The 24,571-nt window shown below is 38.9% G+C and overlaps 1 protein-coding gene across 1 annotated transcript in view; it reads right to left on the reverse strand.

Moving 5' to 3' along the window:
• ERC2 (ELKS/RAB6-interacting/CAST family member 2) overlaps window positions 1-24,571 on the reverse strand; it is a 743,450-nt gene that overhangs the window by 49,390 nt on the left and 669,489 nt on the right. The window contains exon 15 of the mRNA XM_059940600.1: window positions 1,103-1,250. Within this exon, the coding sequence (XP_059796583.1) occupies window positions 1,103-1,250 (148 nt within the window). The remainder of the gene's footprint in view (window positions 1-1,102; window positions 1,251-24,571) is intronic.

Consider the following 24,571-nt stretch of genomic DNA (forward strand, 5'->3'; position numbering starts at 1 on the left):
GGCCAAAGGATGGCTTTTCCTTCCTGAGGAGGGAAAAAGTTGCCCCAGTTGTGAGGGGAGAGAGCTTTTCCTTTCGGGCTTCCTTTCCATTCACCTTGCACACTGTGCTCAGCCCAGATCTCCCTAGCAGGCAGAGAGCCAGTCCTGGGGCTGAAATCAATATGGATGCACTCCACACATGGTACCACGTGGCGTTCACAGGTGGCCCCAGCTAAGATGTGGCGGCCACCTTGTGAGACCACAGACCATTGAGCCGTTATCTGCTGAGTGGGTTTCATAATGAAGCTAGAATCCAACTGAATATCTTTAACTATTGATTCCAAAAGCCCTCAAGTTAGATATGGAGGAGAAATAATGCCTGAAGATTTCAGGGATGACTTTGCAATATGCTTCAGGTATATATATTTCCATTTAAGTCACTACTAGAAAACCCTCCAGAAGGCAAAGAACTTTCTGCACAAGTTAGGATTTTGTCTCTTCTTCCTTTTCCCTCAGAAGAAGTATAGTGGCCTAGAGAGGAGGGAAAAACAGGTTAACGGGGTAAACAGGTAATAGAAAAATATTTGACTAAATAATGGCTGAGGAGGTCTCCAAGCATAGGGGGTGGGAAAGGGTCCTTGGCCGGAAAGTCCTGGGAAATAGGTGAAGAATCAAAGTTGGAAGAATGGTGAGAAAGAAATCGAAAGAACTGGATGATGGGAGTTATTATTGGGCCCAGAAAGTGAGCAAGACAGAAGGTAACAAGTCCAATGGGAAAGAAGGTGCCCAGAATTTAATTAGTCCTTTCTAGGATTTAGTCAGAAGTCATAGAAAGTCCACTGGAAGGAAGAGAGCTGAGAGCTACTTCTGGGGAGATGATGCTAATACAAAAGAAAGGAAAACAGCACTGGTTGCAAACCACACAAGCCCAGGCACATGCACAAAAACACAGAAAAGCAATAAAATGTTGTTCCAGCGACAACTTGGGCCATTTCACTCCTACCTGGTTTTAGCTGCGTGAGCCTGCAGGATGGACATGGCAAAATGAAGAGTAGCTAAACCCAGAGAAAGCACTCAAAACCCCAAACCCAGCAAAACACACCATTCGTGCAAAAGGCCCCACCTGCTGCTTTAACTGATGCACAAGTCGATCTTTTTCCCGCTTGAGGGCCATCACTTCTTCCTGTGTCTTTTTCTTTTTGGAGGCAGACAGTTCCAGCAAGGCAATGTTTGCATCTTTTTCACTGATTGCCGCCAGCAGCGCTTCCTGTCTGGTAAAATAAAGATTATTGTGATGATTTTTATAAAGTGAAAAAAAATCAGCATTTATAGTTGAAATGAGCCATGAAGTGTTGCCTCATGGGGAGGACCTATGGATAGTGTTTAAGAAAAACTACCTCCTTGACTCTCAGAATGTACAAAGTAGTTTGGGTCAGAATCCCTGAGACCAACACACTGTGTCCTCTGAAACACGCATCTTTTGATGGTTTCACAGACACAGCTGCATATGAGAAATGGAGGGAGTCAATCTGCCCATTCCTTTCTAAGACATCTACCCATTTATCCATCCAGTCATTCAACAATTCATCCATCTGTCAATCCTTCCATCCATCCAGCCAGCCATCCATCTGCCAGGTAAGGTTCCAGGTACCCCAAGATGACTCAACAAAATTGGGCAGCAACTGCAATATCAAGTATTATTTTTATCATGCAAGGTTTTCTTTGGAAGAAAGGCATGCAGAGATATTTACTAGGGTCTCCTTTCAATTTTCAACAAAATTAGTAACGCTCCCATGCCATTCCACCAAAAACCACTCTCATTTCTCAGTCTTCCTTATCTCAGTAATTACTGAACCATCCACTAAGTAGCCCAGGCCCCCTAATTAGAAGTCATCCTTCATTCCCTTCCTATAAACTTCTCCCAACCACCAGTAACCACTGGTGTAGCTCTGGTAACCACTTGCCGCCCTGGTACAGAGACCAAAGTAGTCTTTAAAAACAATATAAATCCAGATTCCACCATTCTGTTGCATGAAAAGTCCATTCCATCACCCATTAAACTTCAAATTCAGACCCTTTACTGATGCCTGCAACTTGTTACACCAACTGGCCCTGAGCACCTCCCTGAGGTCATCTTGTTCCCTTCCTCCCTCCTCAATCACTAGCCTCTAGCACATTTCGTTCCTGATCTCTTTTCTAGTCCCTGAAAATGTTACACTTGTTCTCACCTCATAAGCTTTGCCTCTGCCATTCCCTCTGACTGGAATACCTTTGCCACAAATGGCACCCTTCATGTCTCAGCTCAGAAAAGCCCTCTCCAGCCACTATCCCTAGCAGTGTCTTCCCAGCTTCCACCTTGAACCCAAGCCACTGGCCTGTCACGTTACACTGTTTTTTCATGGAACTCTTTACTATTTGAAAGGATCTTAAGATACTTATTGTTTGTTTGTTTTCTAGACTTGACACTCCATGAATTGGAACCTCATTTGTCTTGTGCACCACCAATTCTCCAGCTTCTAGAAGAGCATTAAGCATAAAGCAGATGTCAAAAATGTTTCTTCAAACCTAGGGGCAAGATGGGAATGAAGATGCAGACCTACTAGAGAATGGACTTGAGGATATGGGGAGGGGGAAGGGTAAGCTGGGACAAAGTGAGAGAGTGGCATGGACATATATACACTACCAAATGTAAAATAGATAGCTAGTGGGAAGCACCCGCATAGCACAGGGAGATTAGCTCGGTGCTTTGTGACCACCTAGAGGGGTGGGATAGGGAGGGTGGGAGGGAGGGAGATGCAAGAGGGAAGAGATATGGGGACATATGTATATGTATAACTGATTCACTTTGTTATAGAGCAGAAACTAACACACCATTGTAAAGCAATTATACTCCAATAAAGATGTTAAAAAAAATGTTTCTTCAAGAAATAAGTAAGTTCCCTTTATACTTTCTAAAAACTGTGGAAGACACCACTGGATAACTCTTCCTCTCACTTAAAAAAATTACAATGCTTTGACTGCTGTTTAATCATTGATCATTGCTCACTCAGAAAAGTATTACAGTTTCTTGCTCCCATTTTACAGTGCAATTTTCTGTCAACATCTGTCACAAATTTTAACCTGGAATTTTCTGAGACCATTACTGACTAAGAAATGGCTCTCCTGCTATGTTTCATTTAGTCCTCCTTTCCTCTGAGGAGGACTTGTCTCAACCACTTGTGTCACTTCAGCAATATTCTAGATAATTTAGAAGACCCTAGAGACCCAGGAAAGCCTCCATATTGGGTACTTTCTTGCACACAAGTCCTAGGACTAAAACCTGGTCATGATGCTGTTTTGCCTTTCTTTAATCCCCATCACCAGACCAGGCCCTCTCCAGATATTTGGACAAGATGGTCATTATTTGGATCTCAGATTTTTTTCCCTTTCCACTATAGGGATTTGTATGGACTTTCCTGGGCCCTACTCATGCCAGGCAGTAGGAGCTTCTGTCTGAGGCTCAGTCAGATGTGAGCAGCAGAAATGTCAGGAAATATCTCCACTTTCCAGAAGAAAACCAGCGCAGGCTGGACTACAAATAACAGCATTAATATTCGGCTTCACAGAGCCTGTCTCCCTCTGGATAACATCTTGAGACAACAGACATGTTGGCCATTCATAGCCACTGCATACTTACACATAAGGCCAAGGTGAAAAGGCTGCACGGACTTCAAATCAGGGAGAACCCAACTGCTATCTACTCCAACTTAGCTACAACACACCCAAAGTGATTGCATTATTTTTTGCCACTCTGCCCCAAATAGAAATTTCCAAGTTTTTAAAATGGAAACAACCTAAAAGATCATTATTTGGAAAATTGGAAGTTGATAGTACATTTTGCTATATCCCAACGATTCACTCTTTACAGCTATATGCAGCCATTTAAAATGTTGATGAAAAAAAAGTAATGATATATGAAAAGATTTATGTTTGTTGAGAGACTCTATGAGTCTCATATTTCTGCACATTTTATGAGCAAAGATATTATCTTCTATTCTCACAGTTTTTCAAGGATGTTTGTAGAGTGAATAGCCTTGGGAGATAGATGTAGTGTCTCCCTTAGGATCAAAGGGTAAACATGCTTACTGCCATGTACAATAGTGTCTCCTTCCAGACCAAAAGGCAGACATGTTACTGCCCATTATAAAAGATTCAAGTTCCCTAAGCTCAGGGTTGCTCTCCTTTAATGAAACCCATTGCATATACAGCTATTCATCTGGCCCACCTGCCTTGCCTCCACGGGACTTGGGGAAAGGGGTATGGACATAAACATGCTGATGCTATTCTCTGAACCTTGAGCAATAAAGCCATTGCCTCTGACCCAAAAGCCTCTGGTCTTCTGCCTGCGTCCATGAAACTGAGGCAGGCTAGCCTGTTAGCAGTGCCAATAGGGAAAATGTCAGACCCTTTTTTTTTAAGCAAAAATCTTTACAAAATGAGTTTAAAATAACTTTTTATTAATCTGATACTTTTAAACAAATAGTTTAAATCATTATGAGCTAATTCTGCACGGTTATGGATTTTCACAGTTTTTGACTTGCAAATGTACACACAATAATATCCCCCAAACATAAAACCATATGCATAGAAAAAAAAAATGAGAGGGAAATACACTAAAATGTTAAGAGTCATTATCTAATGGTGGTGGAATGGATAGGCTAGTTTTTACTCTTTTTCTCCTTATACCTTTCTGTGTTATCCTTCCCTCCCACAAAATATCATAAGAGTAAACATTAAAAAATTATAAATGAAGCTTTTCAGTCGCCAAATAAACTGCAGGTACATGCTTCAAATACTTGGCATACCTGAAATTTCCTCATTTTCCCATCAAGGTATGTATGTTCTCTCTGTCCTTCTCATTCTTTACACACAGGTAGGTGCACACACACATTTTCACATACATACACATCTGGTACAATCCACATCATCTCCCACGTGGATAATTACAATAATATCCTAACCAGGCTCCCTATGTCCACTTTTATAGTCCTATGTTCCATGACCCTTTTAAACCCATTTTCCTCTTCCAGGTCAAAATTCAGAATGAGATAGCTTCAGTAACTGTTAAAAGTCATCATCAACCTAAAGAATGACCCTTCTAAACTCCTTTTCTCCTACAATTCTATAACTTGGGCTTTTCATGTAGTTAACATGCATTGCTCCTCTTATAATACCATCAAAAGTCCCAATAAATTAATTTATAATTCCCAGTTTTCTCTTGATCAAAGAAAAACATATTAATTCCTAATTCTCTATAGATATTGTCACTATCTATAGCCCCAAATCTAATTATTCTTAATTACTGAACCTCAAGTATATTTAAAATCATTTTTATAAAAGTGTATTTAAAACCACTCATCAATACTCATATCCATACAAAATAACAATTCTGTTCTTTGTAACCTTTTCTTTATTGTATTGCTTGTTTGTTTGCTTTTGGCTAACGAATCTGTTTTACAAGTACTGGTATTATATAATGATAGAACTCTGAATAAAATTAGTGTAACAAGGATTATACGTATTTGGAAACCCTCATTTAAATACTGGTCTTAAACTCATGATAATTTCTTCTAAAATACCTTGATTGAAATCTACATTCCAGTAATTCCAGTCTACTTAAATCGAAGAGTAATTGGCAGAAGATTTTTTTGAAGTATGTAAAACTAGAGAGATATGAACATTTCACACTTTAGGATATTTGGAGAGATGTTCTGAATATGTTGAGGTTATATCTAGCCATTGCCTATCTGTACAGGGATGCCAGGCAAAGCAAATTCTTAATTCTGGGCTGACAGAGCCATTACATTTGTTTTTTCTTTTTAAGCAAAAATCTTTACAAAATGAGTTTAAAATAACTTTTTATTAATCTGATACTTTTAAACAAATAGTTTAAATCATTATGAGCTAATTCTGCACGGTTATGGATTTTCATGAACCTTACTTTGAAAGTCAGGAGTTTTTTTTTTGAGGGTGAGGGATACTAAGCATAAGTTTTCTCTAAGAATAAGTTCAGCTGCTAGCCCTACATTAGCTTCTAAACTTTTACAATTTCCATAAGCCAATGCGCTGATACATCTTAAAGCACTTAATAACAAATACTTCACTGTTTTTAGAAAATAGCAGACACTGAAATAAACTAGGAAGCTTAAATTAAATGCTTCTGGGTTTGTTTGTTTTTTTTTTTTGACTCAGCCTTTCAAAACTGAGAAAACTGAAGTATTTGCATTTCTGTAAAGCCTCCTTTACATCTACATCTTTTTTAAAAAGGCTCAAGTATAAAGAGTATATACACTTGGCTATAAATTGGAAACACAAAGAAAAATCCTCATTAATTTCCTCATCAAGTAAGCCACCTTTTAGATTCAAGGCCAGATTTACATTGCTTCAGAAATTGTCACTGTCCCATCAACCTGAAGAAAGTTTCTATAAGCCTGAAGTCACTTTCAGCACTTAATCTGTCCGTTTTATTTATTCACAGACAACATAAAAAGGAACATATATACTCATCTTTAGATAGTTAGTGGGGTTAAGTATATGCCAAAGGCTTGCAGAATTATCTTTAGAACACTGCAATGCTGCAGTATACAATTACTAAGGTAATCTGTCTATGCCCCAAAACGTAACTTAAAATATGAAAAGGAAGCCCAAATACGCTAGAAAGGAAGATAAGATAATGCAAAGAGAAATAAATCTATAAGAGTCTGCTGAATGCCAAGCTAAGAAAGTGGACCATAGACAGCATTTTATCAAAGTGCAGCCTAAACAAACGTCAAGGGGAATAATTTCTTTAACAAATATGGGCAACAATGGAGGGAAAAAGGGGGGGATTCTGTGCCCTTGCATGCATTTAGTCAGGGTTAACAATGGATAAAAATATGTGCAAGAACACATTTAATAACCCTAAGCTGTCATTCAGTTTGTAGGAGGTAGTCAAGATACAGCTAATAAAACACCAAAAAAATGGTTTTAGCCACCCTGAAAAAAAATCCTCAAGGGAATAAAACAAAAGAGGACTGAAGGGCATCTCCTGCCAAGATAAATGCCTTCTTTCGAGAGTTGCCTGTGGCTAGCCTTCACAAAGAGAGTTCCAGAATCCTCTGATGGTCATACATCCCTACGTCACTTATCACAGTCAATTTAAAAGGGAGCTTTATAAACATTTCTATTTCACTCCCTGTTGCTGTCGTTCTATTAATGATGACTTGGGCTCTGAGAGAGGGTCTAAAATTAATTTTAGGAGTTGTAAATGAGGCGGGCCAATTAGGAACTGTCATAAATTAGATTGGGGGAGAAGCATTAACACAGTTTTTCCTGTGGGCTCTTGCTTTAGTTAGCTGACCCATCTTTAGGAACACATTCAATTACAAAAGCAGATGCTTAAAAAAGGCATTCCATTAAAACATGTTTGGATAATTTCAAGGGAAAACCTATATTATGTATGGTGCTCAGCCCACAGTCATGTTCTAATCATAATGTGGGGGAAAAAATTCCGCTCAATCAACTTTTCCCAGTTAATTACTGTTTTCTTTCCCTCACGACCCTGAATCTTCAACCATAAGTTCAGTAGGAGGTGACTTAAGACAGACGGTGACGAAAGACCCTGTTCAAAACAGCCTCTCTCTTACCCCTGGCGTGAGGGTGGGTGAGGTTTGCTATGATCAACCCTGGAGATAGATGCTCATTTGCCTAAATTTTAAAAGCTGTATTTTCAAACGGCATCTTGAGAAAGAAAAGGCTTTTGATATCAATTAATATCAACACTACCCACCAGTAGAATGATGTACTGTGTATACAGAAGGCCCACGCAGAAAGTGAAGCAGCTTGCATGAGGTGGGCCCACAGGGTGAGATATATTTGAACAATGTGAGTTTCAGCAAGGACAAAGAACAGACCAGATTTGTAAAGGCCAGGCTTTGGCAGCCCAGACTCCTTAATGTGGTTTGCTCTCTGTCGCCCACCTAAAACTGACCTCAAGAAATCGTTTACTCCAATTACAGAGAATTTTGTCTTTGAAACTTAATAGCACACGACTTAAGGGACCATGAGTCTTGTGGAAGTTCTCTGCTCCGTGCACCGGCTTCTACCCCACTACTATCTCAGGGCGCGACCCAGGGAGGCAGCTGCCTCATCCTTGAGCTCCTCCAAGTGTAACCAGTCCAGGAAGCTCTAAAGAGCCAACATCATGTGCTTCAGGATACAAAGATGTCGGCACCTCTTGGCATCCTGCTACAAAGGGATATTGGTGAGTCTGAGGCCAGCTGATTTTCCCATGTGGAAAAGGCCTGAGGCCAAAGGAGGATGAGTGCCAGGAAGAGGTACTGCCCTCATCCTAAATCGCTTTCTCCATTCCCAGCCCTTTGGAGATTGATAAAAAGGCAATAAGGGATGGGAGGGACCTCTGTCCAGGTCCTGGCAAGGACATGTGTGAAGTATTATTGACTACTGTGTGCCTGATCCAGACAGAGAGAGAGAGAGAGAGAGAGAGAGAGAGAGAGAGGGAGGGAGGGAGGGAAAAAATAAGAAAATACTTCTTTTGATTACCTTAGTCTATTTTGATTTTTTAAAACTTACCCATACAAATATCACTGAAGTCCTTTAGAAGGGAAGATACTTAGTGCTTTAGTTTTGGAATTGAATATACCTGGGTTTGAATCTCAGCAATATCTTTTGTTTCTGTGCCCCCGCACAAGTTACTTTATGCATCTGAAACTTCAATTTCCTCATAATGAACTAAGAAGGATAACAGTAACTCTCTCAGACTGTTGTAAGAATTAAACGCGATTATGCAAGTAGAGATTCTGTCCAGTGTCGGACAGGACCACGCAAATGTTAGCAATTACTTATTATTACATAATATAGACACCACCAAATGTAAAGACTCAAAAGTTTTGCATTAATTTCTACTGGGGTCCTCTTTGTAGAAAACATATCTAAATATGCCAATGGGTCTCTTATTTTCAAGACAGACTCTCAGAGAAGCCTCTGAAATTGGTTTCTGTTAAGCTGCCCATTTGACTTTCATGAACTGATGTTTGTTTTGCAAACAAACTTAAAGGAGAAAATAGAGCTTGAATGTGGAGAAGAATATGTCCGTCATAGAAGAGTTGCATCCAAGACCAGCCCGGTCTGACTGTTCAATATCATCCCGTCTGAACTGATAGGAAAGGCCACACAAAGGTGGGCAAGATGTGATTCATGCAGTGTGCGAAATGGAAAAGTATTCTGAAAAGTGACTTTTTAAACGGCAAGGTCAAGTGCAAAATCTAACCAAAGTCACACAACTTCAAAACAACAACAAAAAATTCTTTCATTAAAGAAAAGACCAAATCTTTAAAAAAACTGGTAAATTTGGAAGGCAGTGAGGGCAAGTGAAATGAAAGGGCTCCCTGACCCAAGCGAATACCCTGTGTCAATGTAATGTTCTATGATGCTCATTCATTCTTGTTATTCCCATTCAGTGCTGAGAAGGCGTCTATGTTGAGCATTTAACTCTGCCAAGGTAGCTTTCTATATAAAATACACCCAACTAGACTCCCTGGAAAGGTTATTGATGATTGATAATAAGAAAACTAAATACATCTGGACTTCACTGTGGGCCAGAGCTTTGCCAGCATCTACCTAAACTAAACCTATTGTCCATGGATGATCAGTTACTGTCAAGAGACTTGCCTCATCACATTAACTTTTTGGTTGACTTCAAGGCTTGGCCCCCAGGGCAACTGATCAATTATTTTTTTCTTATTGGTAAGATGTATATGTGTGTATGCATGTGTGTATTATGTAACTATCCCAAAAGATAGTATATTTTAATTTTCCCTCTACTCTATATTTAAGGCTACTGAGATTTGTTAGTGAGCCTTTGCACAGAGCAGCAAATCGCCCTCCTGTATCTTGAACTACATACTTCCCTTCTTAATTTGAAATTTTTGTGTTAAGTCAAACCTCCTTTTGTTTATGTTTACATGGAACAGAATATTCCCATAGGCTATACTATAATGAAAAACAAAGCAGATTGTCATGTCATTGCTCTAAGAGGGATATAAGCAGAAGGGGGCACATTCCAGAATTTCGTTAATGCAACATTTGAAGAAAATCGAATTAAGGTTCTGTGGAGCAGATCTTTGTAGAGAGAAATACAAAAAAATTGAATTTGTTGGAAGCAGCTTCTTTGAGAGAGCTCCTATCCATGGGAAGGAAAAAGGCAGCTGTGCTCCTGTGTTGGGAGAAGGAAACATGGAGTGATATGTTTACGTGTGCTGTGGATGACCGTAGCGGCCAGGTAAAAAGCAGGCTTCTAGGAGGGGCAGGAAGGTGATACGTGATAAAAAGGAGGGCTAAACAGATTCCCATCAACTTGAATCTGTTCTCCCTTGCTGTGCCTGCCACGGAACTGAACAACAATTCAGGATAACCAATAGGAGTTTTCCTTTGGAAAGCTGATGACTTTTAAAGCATCCTCAAAGATGAAATTCGGCACGTAAATCTCTTTGAGAAGTCTGGATTTTAGGTCTGCCATCTCGTGGCCACTGCAATAAATTCTACCCTTTTCCACTTTTTTTCCAAAGTAGTTACACCTTTATAATCTATATTCTAAAGAGACATCACAAAGGGTGCTTATTTTTTAAAAAATGAACTCTAGCCATAGGAGAGCTCTGCAATGCAGAGGGAGCTAGGACATTTCACATTCTAATCCTCTTCCCACTCACATTTTTCATTCCTTGATGAAAGCCTAGAATCAAATTATCACTTATCAAATTATCAAATAATCATTCCATATGGGATTCGGCCTGCTGAGAAGTCAATTAAGAGGTAATAGGTACGTTTTAGTTACCTTTTTTTTTTTAAAGAGGTAACTTAATTGACACATAGTTGCCCACAAATGAAAGTCTCAGCATTTCTGTTCTTGCCATAGATTTGCTAAGAGAACATACAGAATAAAATAGATTGTAAATCCAATGGGGCTTTGTACCTAAAAATTAGGAGGATGTGTCTTTTTGGAAATAACTTAAAAGTCCAAATGACAGAGATTAAAAATACACACTTCAACGTAGTGAGGGGAAGAAGTGAGACCAAATTCATCGCAGTTCTATGCTGGCAAGAAATTGCTAAAATGCCTCCATGAAAACAGACTGAACCTGTCTAAAGGACACTCAGTAACCACTTGTTGAATGTGTCAATGGGAGAGAAAGCAAATGCACAGGGCCATTTTCTTGGTAAGGCTTCACCAATGTACCATAACCTCTAGACTAAAAAGAGATGCAAGAACATATTCAAAGACCATAAATTCATTTCAGAGCCCAAATTAAAGAAGTGTAGAACTATAAACACACACACACCTAAACTACTGCATTGCTAAGCAACTGATTTAAAAGATATGCAGAACAAAGAGTGGCAAAAATCAGCTAGTGAGTCCAAAAATAATGAGAATTTATATCTGTTAGTTTCCTGAAATTTCTGTATTCATGAATACAATATGTGAGACACTACTAGGGCTCCTTCTCAGAGGGTGAGGGAACATGAAACCAGACAGCGGATGAGGAATGAAAGAGTCTGGTAAACTACCTGAAAGCACTCCACATCTGGAAAGAATCGTGGGGGGAACCAGCCCAAGACACAATGGTATAGAAAGCAGTCTCAGATTTACAGTATGGGTGGCCCTGTGGCTCATGGAAGTGAAATTTCCACTCTGGGAGGAGCGATCACTAGATGCAGGAACATTTCTGATGTGAAATTATGAAGTCCAACCAGAAGCAATTGAAATGAACGTGTTCCTCTGGGGTGGCTGTTTAGTGGTCACACAAGGAAGAATAAACCAACCAGATGATCAGAGCCCAGTTCTTCAGTCCCTTCAACATGAGTGCCCACTGCACACCAGGTACCAGAGATGAAAGGACGAACACAACAGGCACAACCCCTGCTTCCTTGGAGCTTGCCACACAGCAGACCCCAGAGACTCTCTCTCCACACAGTCATGAGATGAGCTGACCCTGCAATGATGCCACAAAACACAAGGAAATACCCTTCGACTTCCATTAGGAACAAATATCAGATCATCAGCAGTACCGTGCAAAGAAGATATCCATGAATCCTTTTTACCAATTTGAAGGCTGGGAATAAGAATCCACGTGGCATCTCCACCCATGTGTATCAAATACTAGGATAGCTGATTCAAAAGCTCCCTCCCATCCGGTCCTCTTCATTCTCAGTATCCAATGCAATCCAGCTACAATCCAGAAGCTCAAAAACAAACAAATAAATAGAAACACAAAATCTTATATTTATAGCTATTAGACTGAATGATATGAACTGTTTTTTGTAGCTCAGAAACAGTCAAATATCAGCAATTTCATGTAGTTCAACCTAATAGTTTTCTTCCATAATAAAAGCAGCTTTACTGGTTTCTTTGTTTGCTTGTTTATAATAGGTGCCCATTTTCATTCTTTATCACTTTCTACTCTCAAAGATTTAAAAGGTTGAGGCATTTCCCTCTCCACAATATCCAACTCTTTTTTTTTTTTTTGCTGTTAAGGTAGTTTTTATTTATTTATTTATTTTAAAACATCTTTATTGGAGTATAATTGCTTTACAGTGTGTGTTAGTTTCTGCTGTATAACAAAGAGAATCAGCTATACATATATGCCCATATCCACTCCCTCTTGCATCTCCCTCCCACACTCCCTATCCCACCCCTCTAGGTGGTCACAAAGCACCAAGCTGATCTCCCCGTGTGATGCAGCTGCTTCCCACCAGCTATCTGTTTTACATTTGGTAGTGTATATATGTCAGTGCTACTCTCTCACTTCGTCCCAGCTTACCCTTCCCCCTCCCCGTGTCCTCAAGTCCATTCTCTACATCTGCATCTTTATTCCTGTCCTGCCCCTAGGTTCATCAGAACCTTTTTTTTTTTTTTTTTAGATTCCATATATATGTGTTAGCATACGGTATTTGTTTTTCTCTTTCTGACTTACTTCACTCTGTATGACAGACTCTGGGTCCAATCATCTCACTACAAATAACTCAATTTCATTTCTTTTTATGGCTGAGTAATATTCCATTGTATATATGTATCACATCTTCTTTATCCATTCATCTGTCGATGGACACTTAGGTTGCTTCCATGTCCTGGCTATTGTAAATAGTGCTGCAATGAACATTGTGGTACATGACTCTTTCTGAATTATGATTTCCTCAGGGTATATGCCCAATAGTGGGATTGCTGGGGCATATGGTAGTTCTGTTTTTAGTTTTTTAAGGAACCTCCTTACTGTTCTCCATAGTGGCTGTATCAATTTACATTCTCACCAACAGTGCAAGAGGGTTCCCTTTTCTCCACACCCTCTCCAGCATTTATTGTTTCTAGATTTTTTGATGATGGTCATTCTGACTGGTGTGAGGTGATACCTCATTGTAGTTTTGATTTGCATTTCTCTAATGATTAGTGATGTTGAGCATCCTTTCATGTGTTTGTTGGCAATCTGTGTATCTTCTTTGGAGAAATGTCTCTTTAGATCTTCTGCCCATTTTTGGATTGGGTTGTTTGTTTTTTTGATATTGAGCTGCATGAGCTGCTTGTACACAATATCCAACTCTTAATCTCACACATACCCAAGACTAACCACTAGAGGCAATTAATCCAGTCCATAGGAGAGAGACTGCTACACAAATCAGAGGGGGAGGAGGGAGATTAGAAGCCTAGAAAGGTGACAGAGCTCAGTCCCTTTCAGACCTGGAAAACCACTTAGTGAGAAACATCCTGGTGACCAGACCCCAAGCTGACACTAATTACCACTCCCTGAGATACTGACCTGTTGACTGATTGCTTTGAGATCAGATCATCTATCTCCCAGGACAGCCTTGAGGCTGTCCAGCCCCACTGAGCAGCAATGGAGTACCTTCTTTTAGATTTGAACTTCAAGTCACAGGACCTAAGGCAGAAGTTCAAAGAAGAATGGGGCTGCAGAACTCTTAATGGGGTTTCCAAAGGCTCATTGATGAGAGGCCCAATAAAAAAAAGCACCTTTGAGAATGGCAACACACTCTTGGGTAGTGGCATAAGAGAGCAGTCTAATGTTGTTAGCCAGTGTCTTAATCTCCATCTATATCTGAGAAGAATTTACTACAGACAAAAAAACTATGCTAGGTGCTAAGAGGGATCAGCAAGGGATAAGACTTGCAAACGCTTCTGGTAAAGAAAGCAAATGCATATGAAAACTCAAATCACAAAAGATAAATAATAGTTGATTAATGAATGACTCCATTGTTAGGATGAAGGATAAATGATTATTAATAGTTATCACTGTGTTTGCTGTATGATATACAAGGCATAAGTAAAGTACATTATTTCATTTCATCCTCTCAAATTATCCTCCAAGGAAAATGTCATTAATTATTATTCCTATTGTAAAGTTGAGTACACTGAGTAAGTTTTAAGTAGATTGCCCAAAGTCACATTATTTTTTTTTAAAATAAATTTCTTTTATTCCTTTTTGGCTGAGTTGGGTCTTCTTTGCTGTGCGCGGGCTTTCTCTAGTTGCAGCGAGCAGGGGCTACTCTTCGTTGCGGAGCACGGGCTTCTCACTGCGGTGGCTTCTCTTGCTGTGGAGCATGGGCTCTAGGCGCGTGGGTTTCTGTAGTTGTGGCACGCGGGCTTCAGTAGTTGTGGCTCGCGGGCTCTGGAGCTCAGGCTCAGTAGTTGTGGCACACGGGCTTAGCTGCTCCACGGCATGTGGGATCTTCCCGGACCAGGGCTCGAACCCATGTCCCCTGCATTGGCAGGCGGATTCTTAACCACTGCGCCACCAGGGAAGCCCCCACATTGCTTTTAAATGGTGGAACTGGAATTTGAATCCAAGTCTGTGTGACTTGGTTATTTTGCTAAAATGTTTGATTGTAGGAAGTAAGGAATGTCCCTTTGGTCCGGGATGATGGGGGGTAGCCTTCAGAGAGGGCAGGAGTGACAGCTGAGTATGAAGGAAGGCTGGAATGGAAGGGCTCTGAAGGGAAAAAGAGGCTTCCAGATGGTGGTAAGTCTTTGAGGAAACACTAAGAGGATTCGGCCATTTAAAATTATTTCTCTCTTGCTTATTTATGCTTATTTCCAGCTGCACAACTTCCAGGAATGTTAGGGTACCACCAAGGAAAAGTGTGGCCAAACTAAGTAATTCCTAAGTGCCAACCCAAAGACTGGTACTGGCTCGTACTGAAGTTTTCATACATGCACGTACTCACACATGCACATACAAGTCCCTGCACACTCATTCACATACACACACGTGAAGACACAGACAAATATTGCGGGAGTAAGATTGCCAACCGCTTTGTAAGTAACAGCAGCCTTTTATTCTGAAATTAGGTAATGTCCTTCCTACTTTCTGATGTTAAAATACCCTTTTATGCAATGATGATGATAGTAGTTAACATCTGAAGAATCTTATTTAATAGCTTAATTAGGTTATCAAGCTTTATGTTGTTTTCAAAAATATTTTTTCTTATTATTGGTCCATGACATCCAAAGTCTAGAAAGCATTCATTTGATTGCCGAACATTATTCTAATGAGGGTATCTATGAGGAATATCTGGGGCATTCCCTTTATCCCCACATTGTTCTACATAGATGGGCGCTTGTCTTTCCTTTTGAAAAGTGCTTGACATTTCCCTAAATGTTGCTGAGGCTTCCAAGCAGTCTGCCTTACAAACTTATAAATGTCATGTTGAACTCAAATTGTGATTACTAAGTGACCACCCCTTTGACAACAGAAAAGTCTGTTTCAGATATCGTATCCGTAGGATATGTGGAGAATAATCTTTTATTTCACAAATAAGCCTTGTCAGGCATAAAGTCCAGGTCCTTCTGGGGACCCTCAGTGATCATAGAAGGAAAGAGAAATTGAGTTGGTCAACATCAGTCTTTAGGAAAACCACATCTAAAGGTGGCCAGAGGGTCCAGTGCGAACCTGCTTCCCCTCCCATTGTCCATTTTGTTGGATTTCTAATGCAATATGTATATGTATAGAAACTATGAATGTGGGAATAATCAATGTCTTGGGCGACTTAGGAACATGGTAGTTATTCCTTCCAATATTTCCTAACGTGACTACAGACAAGGCTTGTTCCAGGGGGTCCTAATATTTGAATTAGGACCTAAGGATGAAGTCACAGGTAGGTGAGGCTGATAGTAATTCAATAAAAGGAAGAACTCTGGCTAAGTCACAGATGTCCAACAGTAGCACAGGCTGCCTCATTCTCATCTCTGAAGGTACTGGTACAGACAACAGAGGACCACCTTGAGCAACTCCCAGAGAAAGAATGCTAACAAAGGATGAGTGACGCGACTGAAACTGTATTTTAGTTAGGTTTCTTTGGATTATAAGAAGCAGAAACTGATTCTGGCTAACTTAACAAGGAGAGGATGTATTAGAGGGATGCTTGGATGAGACAAAGAAAAAAAAAAAAACAGCTAACAAGGGAGTTTTAGGAAGGTCAGTGAGAAAGTCACTCCAGGACCCTCACAGCAGGAAATCCCAAATCTTTCTTAGGAAGTTTATATAAAAACTCTGCTACAACCTTTAGGCTTAATAGAAAAAGAGTGATGTCCGACCTTTCTGGAAAGGAAATGGATTAGCCCAACTCAGATCAATAAACTACAACCTGGGATCCCTATCACTGGGAACCCACCCTAAATAATTGGGTCACATAAACAAACAGGGATAGCTATGATTTGGGAGCAATTACTAATTGGCAATTACTCTAATGATCTTACAGCCTGAAGGGTCTATTTCAGTGGGGTGGCTAGAGCTGTCTGTTACTGGCTAGCGAGAGTCAATTATGTGCATCTCTTTCCAACTCCATGGTCAGTCTTTACCTTTGCCATGGTAGGAGTATTTACACCGTGGAAATTGGCAAGTATTACCAATCAGGGCTTTTTTTCCCCCCACTGACATTGTTTAGCAGCACACCATTGCCCTATTTCAAGATTATGAAACCATCTTGCCAAGATTGCTATACACCCAAGAGGACATGCCACAGATCCCACAACTGGGAATATTTTCTAATATTTGCTAACACTCATCAGCACTTTTTCTGTGCTGAATACTACACTGTTCTAAAGCACTATAGTCCTGTGACACTATACTATACACTATACTATTCTAACTTCTTTATGTGTATTAACTCATTCAACCTGCACAGCAATTTAAAGAGGTAGGTGCTATCTTTCCCCCATTTGACAGATAAGGAAATAGAGACAGAGAGGGATGAATTAGCTTGCCTGAGTTCACATGGCTAATAAATGGCAAAGTGGAGATTTGAACCCAGGCAGTCTCTAATTCGATAAGCCCTTAAAATAAAAAAGACAGTGTGTAACTATTGTTCTGAGTTGTGATATCCTTGATACAGAGAAACTAGACAACCCAATTACTTTGAATCTTGTGAGGACCTGGCTGAATCTCAATAAGAGGATCATCTGTCAGTCACAATGCTGCTGTCAGTGAGACCAGCCCAGAACAGCTCCCAACTAGTGCTTCGTTGTTCATTCCTTTCATTACCCAGGATGCCCAGTGGATCGAAGACAAATCCAAAAGCTGCTACAAATCCACAGAGAAGAGAGAGATTCACAGTGTACAGTGCTAGAACTCCTGAAGTGAGTGAAAACAGCACTTCAGGACTCAGTGGGCAGTGCATATCACATGGATGTTCCTGAAGAGGCCCTGACGTCACAATCCCAGGAAGAAAGGGGAGAGAAGTCTGAACCTTCAACCTACCTCCACCACTAGTACTACTGGGAGGCAGGCATGGAAAACAGAAAGCAGGGGCCTAATAGAAAGAGTCACCTGATTTTAGTTGTGTGTGTTGGACAAGTCACTTAACATTATGCATCTTAGCTGTGGGGCCTGTAAAATGAAAATGATGTTACCTACTCCCAATGTCACTGAGAGGTTCAAATGAGACAACCCACAGGAAAGCATCTGATAAACTGCAAAATCTCACAAAAATGGTGAGCAACGTCCCTACTCACATAACTGTGGCCCCTAAAGCGCAAACAGCAATGATGTAGATTGATTCATTTCAAGCAGTATCTGTTATGGACTCACTATGAGCTAGGCACTGCTTCTATCAATTAAGCCAAACCGTTAAGCTGGTGTAAAGTCATCAGTCCAAATGGCTGATGGGAGTTTCAGCTGGGATAAACCCAAGTCCATGAGGGAAAGTGACTATCTGAAGGAAACACAAGGCAGCTTTCCTTCTCTAATGATTTATTTAGAGAAGTGACCACAATCCATTCACGGGAAAGACAATGCTGTCTCTAAATAGTCTTTTAAAATTATCAATTATTTAAATCCACTGAAGAGTCAATGAATATTCGTTGAATGAATGAATGGGATTCCATAGATCTGGCTTCAAATCCTAGTTCTGCACCACTATCATCTGTGTGATTTTGTGGAAGTTAATTAACTGGGTGAATCTCAGTTTCTTCATCTATAAGATGAGAATACTACTACTCTCATGGGGTATTATATGAGATAAAATATGTAAACCACTTAGCACATTTACTTGGATACAAGCAGTTATTATTATTATGAACACAAGCTGTAGTTATTATTGCTATAATTATTAGGTTAGCTTGTTAGTTTACTATTAATATCAGCTACAAGATAAATATGTTCAAATCACCAATTGCCAAGGGAGTAATATGAGTATTCCCAGCTGTTAGAGCCCAAAAGAGAAAACTATTTAAAAAAATAAAAAAGAGGAATGTTGAGTAACAATATTCTCAGTTTTCTGTATTTGTATCTAGAGATTTAATACGTTCCTAGGGTTTATCATGGTATCACAATTCCACTTCCACTTGCTTAAGCAAATGTAAATTGGACAGTGGAAAGGAATTTTCTCATAAGTGCAAGAAGAACCACATTATAAAATTGAGTGTAGCCAAGACAACATTTCCACTCTAGACTTTGGCTTCCTTTTTTTTCAATCACTTAGCAGGACTCTTTTGAATATCCAAACTCAGTATTTCAGTGGATCTTCAGAGCCAAGAAGCTTTCTGCAAAGGATTAAAGAAGTAGCAAAGTGCTATTAAGAACACAAATTTAATTCACTCAAAGAAAAAAACAACTGTGAAGCTGTGACAGTTGCCCATTCTTGTGTAAAGATTAAAAAAAAAAAAAAACACCACAAAATTTTAACAGGGAAAATATCAATGGACTGCTATGGTCAAATAAACGAAGCCCCATCAATTTATTTGTAGTTTCTCTTTGAATTGCAAATAGAAACAGGTGCTAAATGTCTTTCTTTGTCCTGTTAAAGAAGTCTGAAATTCTCAGGCTTTTCTATACTAAACACCACCAAGTGAGCGGTGACGATTCTTTGCTCAAATTGAATCAATTTATTGTAATAATATAGCACAATAACTGCATTACATTCTTAAGTGATAGCTGCTTTCTTTAAGTTATTTTTTAGTTTAAAAAAGGGAGGATGAAGGAGATACAGCAATTGTCCTGATAAGAAGACAAAAATCTATCTCCATTTTAAAGCTTTTAAAAAACTAATTACGAATAAAATGCTCAGAGTTCTAGTGATTGGCTCTATTAATCTTTTTTTTCCTCAACCATTTCCTCGAAGATCCATCTGCACTTCATTTATTTATTTCCACATAAAGACAGCTTATAATTCGCTTATCCCAAATTTGAAATACTGGTTTGTCTGTAAATATGGAAGCCTAGAAGAAGCCCCAGTAATTGGTGCTTTTAGCCGCCCACTTAATCTTACTTAAATTACCAGCACTCACAATGAGGAATGACCCAGAGGCTCAGGTTGAGTAACCACCAGGATGGCAAATGCAGGAGATGAGGTTAATAAAGATTATTGTCAGGAATCTGAACATTATTCCAAATCACGGTTACCAACGAGTCACAGATTAAGAGTTTTGCTAACTAGAAGCAAGGTGATGGCCAACTGCGGTAGTTAAGACATTATTGCTTCTGTAAACGCTAAACCCAAGTATAAAGTAGACGTGTAATCTTCAACTCCCTGAACGCCCCAATTTGGCCACTAAAGATGCTGTTTTACATTTCCAAACATTTTCCCCTGTCACTACTTTTTATACTTCAGTTCTCAGGTTGTAAGTATTTGTTACTTGCAAAGCAGGCCCCTTTGAACACTGAATCATTGGAGGCATCTGTAACTAACTGCCAATGCCGCCTGCCAAACAAAAACTCCCTGCTGGTGACATGACCACCTAGTGACCTCTAAAAATGTTGTAACAATGTGAAAAATAGCTCCCTCTTGTAGGAAACAGCAATTTTTTAAATTAAACGTACATCGAACGTTCGCTTATATACAGATAAATGGTGTTCAGAGTCACCTTCTCTGTTTCCAATTTCAATCTTTTGAAACCCAGCCCAAACCTAAATAAATAAACGTTGATACTAAGAAGAAACTAAGAGCTCAAGAGCCTTGTGATTTTGCAAACAGCTTTTTTCCATTTTCGAAAATCTAAACTCTGGGCCAGACACAGAACAGGTAATGAAAAGGAACAGGCTTGGCAGTCCCTCTGTGGTTCTAAGCTGAAAAATACGTCAGGCAGAAATAAGTGGCTATAATTTGGCAGGCTTAATGTCTTTAAAAGTTTGCAGCTTGCTAGAGAAAAAAAAAATTTTTTAACAGTTATAACATATACAAATTGAAACACAATCACTAAGCTAAAAAGCCACCTTGACATAATTTTCATTACCCTCATACTTGTAAATATACTTTTATCATCTTCAAGTGTTTTTCCACCTACATAATAGTAGCACTGGTGGTTATTAAAACTGAGGGCACCAGGAGGCTTTTTGATGCTAACGTGATGTTAGGCGACTGTAATACTGGTGAATTTGGTTTATGCCGTTTGACATCAAAATATTCAAGTCTAGTCTCACTTTAAAAGGTGCAATGGAGCTTCCCATAGGTGCCCAATGGGACACAAGAAATGGGAAATTGGACTTGACAGTAAGTATTTTTGAGGCTGTGGATCACTGTTTTTCCAGTTAGCTTATCTTCCTAAATTTCAAAATTAAAAGTCTCAAAGCACCAGAGCTATGACATGTCAAAGGCTGTTTGACTTTAATGTGTCTATTGTTCATCCTGACAACTTCTCCTGATGAATTATTTCCAAACACTGGCCCGAGCCACGAAAAATCAAATCTGCTTGAAAACAAAGTGGCACCAGCAACTGTTTGTTTCCAAGCCGTTAAAATGCCTGGAAGATCACCGGTTTTAGAAAGAAAGGGTAGTCAGTCCTTTTGCCTCTGAATCTTTCTGACCTATCACCACACTCCACCCTCCCCCTACCAAGGCAAAGAAAACCATCTGAGTTCCCTCCCTCAAAGCAAATGTACCTACTCTTAACTCTGATTTTTAAAAATAATAAGATATAAAAAAAAAGAAAATGCATGCCCAAATCCATGTTAAAATATGCTTTTACCTTTTCAAATTTTAGCTTAAAACCTACTTTGTTAATATGCGGATGTACCAAATTCAATATGCTCTTGGTGAAAGTGCTGCACACGGCACTAAAAACTATTTCCCTTAAAACTAAAGTGAATTTTGGCAATCAGAAAAAAATGTCAAACGATATTAGTGTTATAGCATGGTGAATTACTACCATTTCCAACCGAGGATGGCTTCTCCTTAATTTGTGACACTTTCCCCAACTTTAATTAACAGTTCCATAATATGTAAATTGTTCTGGAAGACTTATGGTCTACAAAAGAGCACTCATACTACTGAGCATAAAGCAAATTTGAATTTTTAAAGAAATCTGAGAGGTAGCAGGGAACTGCCTTCCACCCTGACCTCTCTATCTCAGGCTTTGTGGAAAGGCAGTTCATACTGGCAATACGGTTTGACCAATGTTACATCCAAATTCATGCAAATTATAACTATGCATATAAAATCAGTATAATAAAATTATATTAGGGGGATCTATATGAAGTTTCTAGTCTCCAAATGACAATATCACTTTCAACCTAGAAATAAAGTACCTTACTTTCTGCATCTATAAAATGGGTCTAATAATGATCTCACAGGACTGATATGAGAAGTCAATGAATATTGTATATAAAGGAGTTAACACAGTGCCTGGCACATGGTAATCATTCAGTAAATGAATGTAGTAGTAGGAAGAGAAATCATAATTCTATAAATATTGTTCATTTTGAACATTCTAAGTTTAGGCTACTACTGCTTATGTAAATACAAGCTGTTTATCAAATAGCTTACAATTTAAGAAATGTAAGTACTTCACTTACAATTTAAGAAATGTAATCAATTCTTAGTTAATATCAACTAAGTGTTCTCAGTAAGTATGATATCTTTAAAAGTCAATTTTATTTTAGGTTCAGGTAATATTTCTCTTTTGTAAAAGACAATTATGTCAAATCAAGATAAATATTATATATACATACACACATTTATGTCTTTGAGTTCTTATTTTCTGTATTCAAATAACAATAGAGACCATTTTCTCATCAGGAGAGAATTACATTTGATCACTACAAGAGTGGCTGAAATATTAACACTTTTCCAATTTTTTGTCTATCCAATATTTCCAAGAAATTCCCCGTACAGTGCTAGGTGACTCTAGTAATCTGCTATTCTCCCCAAAACAAACACGGATTGTTCTAAGTTCATGAAGAAGAGACAGAGTTCCATATTTTAAGTTTTATCACGTAAAGGAACAGTATCACACTAAATTATCCACTTCTGAAAGATTAAGGGTCTGGAGTATACATCTGAGATAGTCTAGCACTCTGAAATTAATTAAGCCAAATCATGTGAATTGGTTTCCTCAACTCCAAACCATGTACACCACAGGACCTCCACTCACCCAGGAAGATCACAGAAACCCCTCCCTGCATCTTCTCATTTTGTGCTTTTCCTAGAAATCTGTCATTCTCACAACCACTTCTTTGACTGGTAATCATGAAAGTTGAGAGGCTGACTAATGAGGAGGAGGGCTTCCTGCTGTCCTTCAGAGCCCTCCAGGGCCCCTATATGCGCTTTAGGAATCTTTGGACTTTAAGATCCTTACCCCCATTATACAGCTTTCTGCATTAGATTTCTTTGTGTCCTAGGGTATTGCTAGCCTGCACATTGAGGGTTGGCATTCAGACAAGGTGGGTCATGTCTGTAGCCAAAAGAAATTCAGCTATTTAATGTAAGAAATTGTGGATATTGGATCTTTCCACTCTTCTTATTGTATGTTAAAAGCCAAACCAACTCCCTTGCAAAAAGTTCAAACTATATAACATTTTCCAAGAAGGTTATAGTGGGTTTATGTCAATGCAGGTGAATGGATCAGATATATTCTTCAGTAAGGTCTCCAACAACAAATAAGGCTTAAGCATATTGAAAGAGAGTCCATTTTGGAAATTCAAAACACTTGGCTTGCCAAGGTAAGGGCCAACCACCAAATTCCACCAGATAAGGTGGTTTTTCTTTTTTCTTTTTAGATTATACACTCTAATTCTTGATATTTTTAGTTCTTTGCAGTGGAATTTCAATTTGGAATAAAATTTTACTCCCTAATAATTAAGCCAAACCTCAAAAGGAGCTCTGTTTTATGACATTTCAGTCTCCCCCAGTTTACCTATCTGTGGAATTCCTCCTTTTGTACCAATCCAACAGAGCGTAAATTAAAGCAAATTGTGAGCAGTATCTTAAAAGAAATAAACCATCCCTGAGTTGGTGTATTGTTGTGCCATGTCTTCTTGTGATTTTGCAAATTACAATCATATTATAACCTTCAGAAACAGCTTTCAAAATTTTTCATGCATACAAGGAGATGACTACTTCCACAGTTCACTTAAACCACTCAGGTCTTACTCCATCTTCTCAACATTAGCAAAGGAAGAAGGCTTCGCCATTGACTCCTCCCCCTCACTGGGAGTCTGACCAGCTGGGACATTTTAAGTCTCTTTCATTAAAAAAAGAAGGTTAAGGTCAAAATAAGTATGATAAACATGGTAGTTTCTCTTCTCAATACTCAAGGACGAAAGACTAAACAACAAAAAAAATGTAACATTAAAATTCACTAAATACATGATGAAGATTGTTTTTTCTTCCCTTGCAACATAATCATGGAGTTTTGAAAAACAGAAGATTTTACCTTTAGTAAATCTAGTCTTCTAAATGAATCCAGTAGTTAATTTTACAGCTGCACATTCCTTAAATTTATGTTTCCAATTATCTGAATGACTGACACTTGTAAGTTTTACAGCTGATTTTGAAGAGCAGTGCACTTAAACTCACATGAAGAATATTTTTACACAAAGGAAAAAGTAATGAAATTGTACTTTAACGAGTTCATCTTTGTACTTCTGAAGTTTTAGCGTTTTGGTTGAAGTTTCTTTAAAAGTTAGTAAATTCCAACGGTGTGACTTTTCATAAAACAAACTTTGTTATTGGGTTTAACCATTTTTCCTACAGTGTCAGCATCCCTCCCTGACATAGACCCCCTACCAAACAGTAGTCCAGTGTCAAGGTTATCACATGAAAAGAGACTGTAGGTTTC

The sequence above is a fragment of the Balaenoptera ricei genome, chromosome 11, assembly GCF_028023285.1.
Source record: "Balaenoptera ricei isolate mBalRic1 chromosome 11, mBalRic1.hap2, whole genome shotgun sequence".
In the NCBI taxonomy this organism is placed as follows: domain Eukaryota; kingdom Metazoa; phylum Chordata; class Mammalia; order Artiodactyla; family Balaenopteridae; genus Balaenoptera; species Balaenoptera ricei.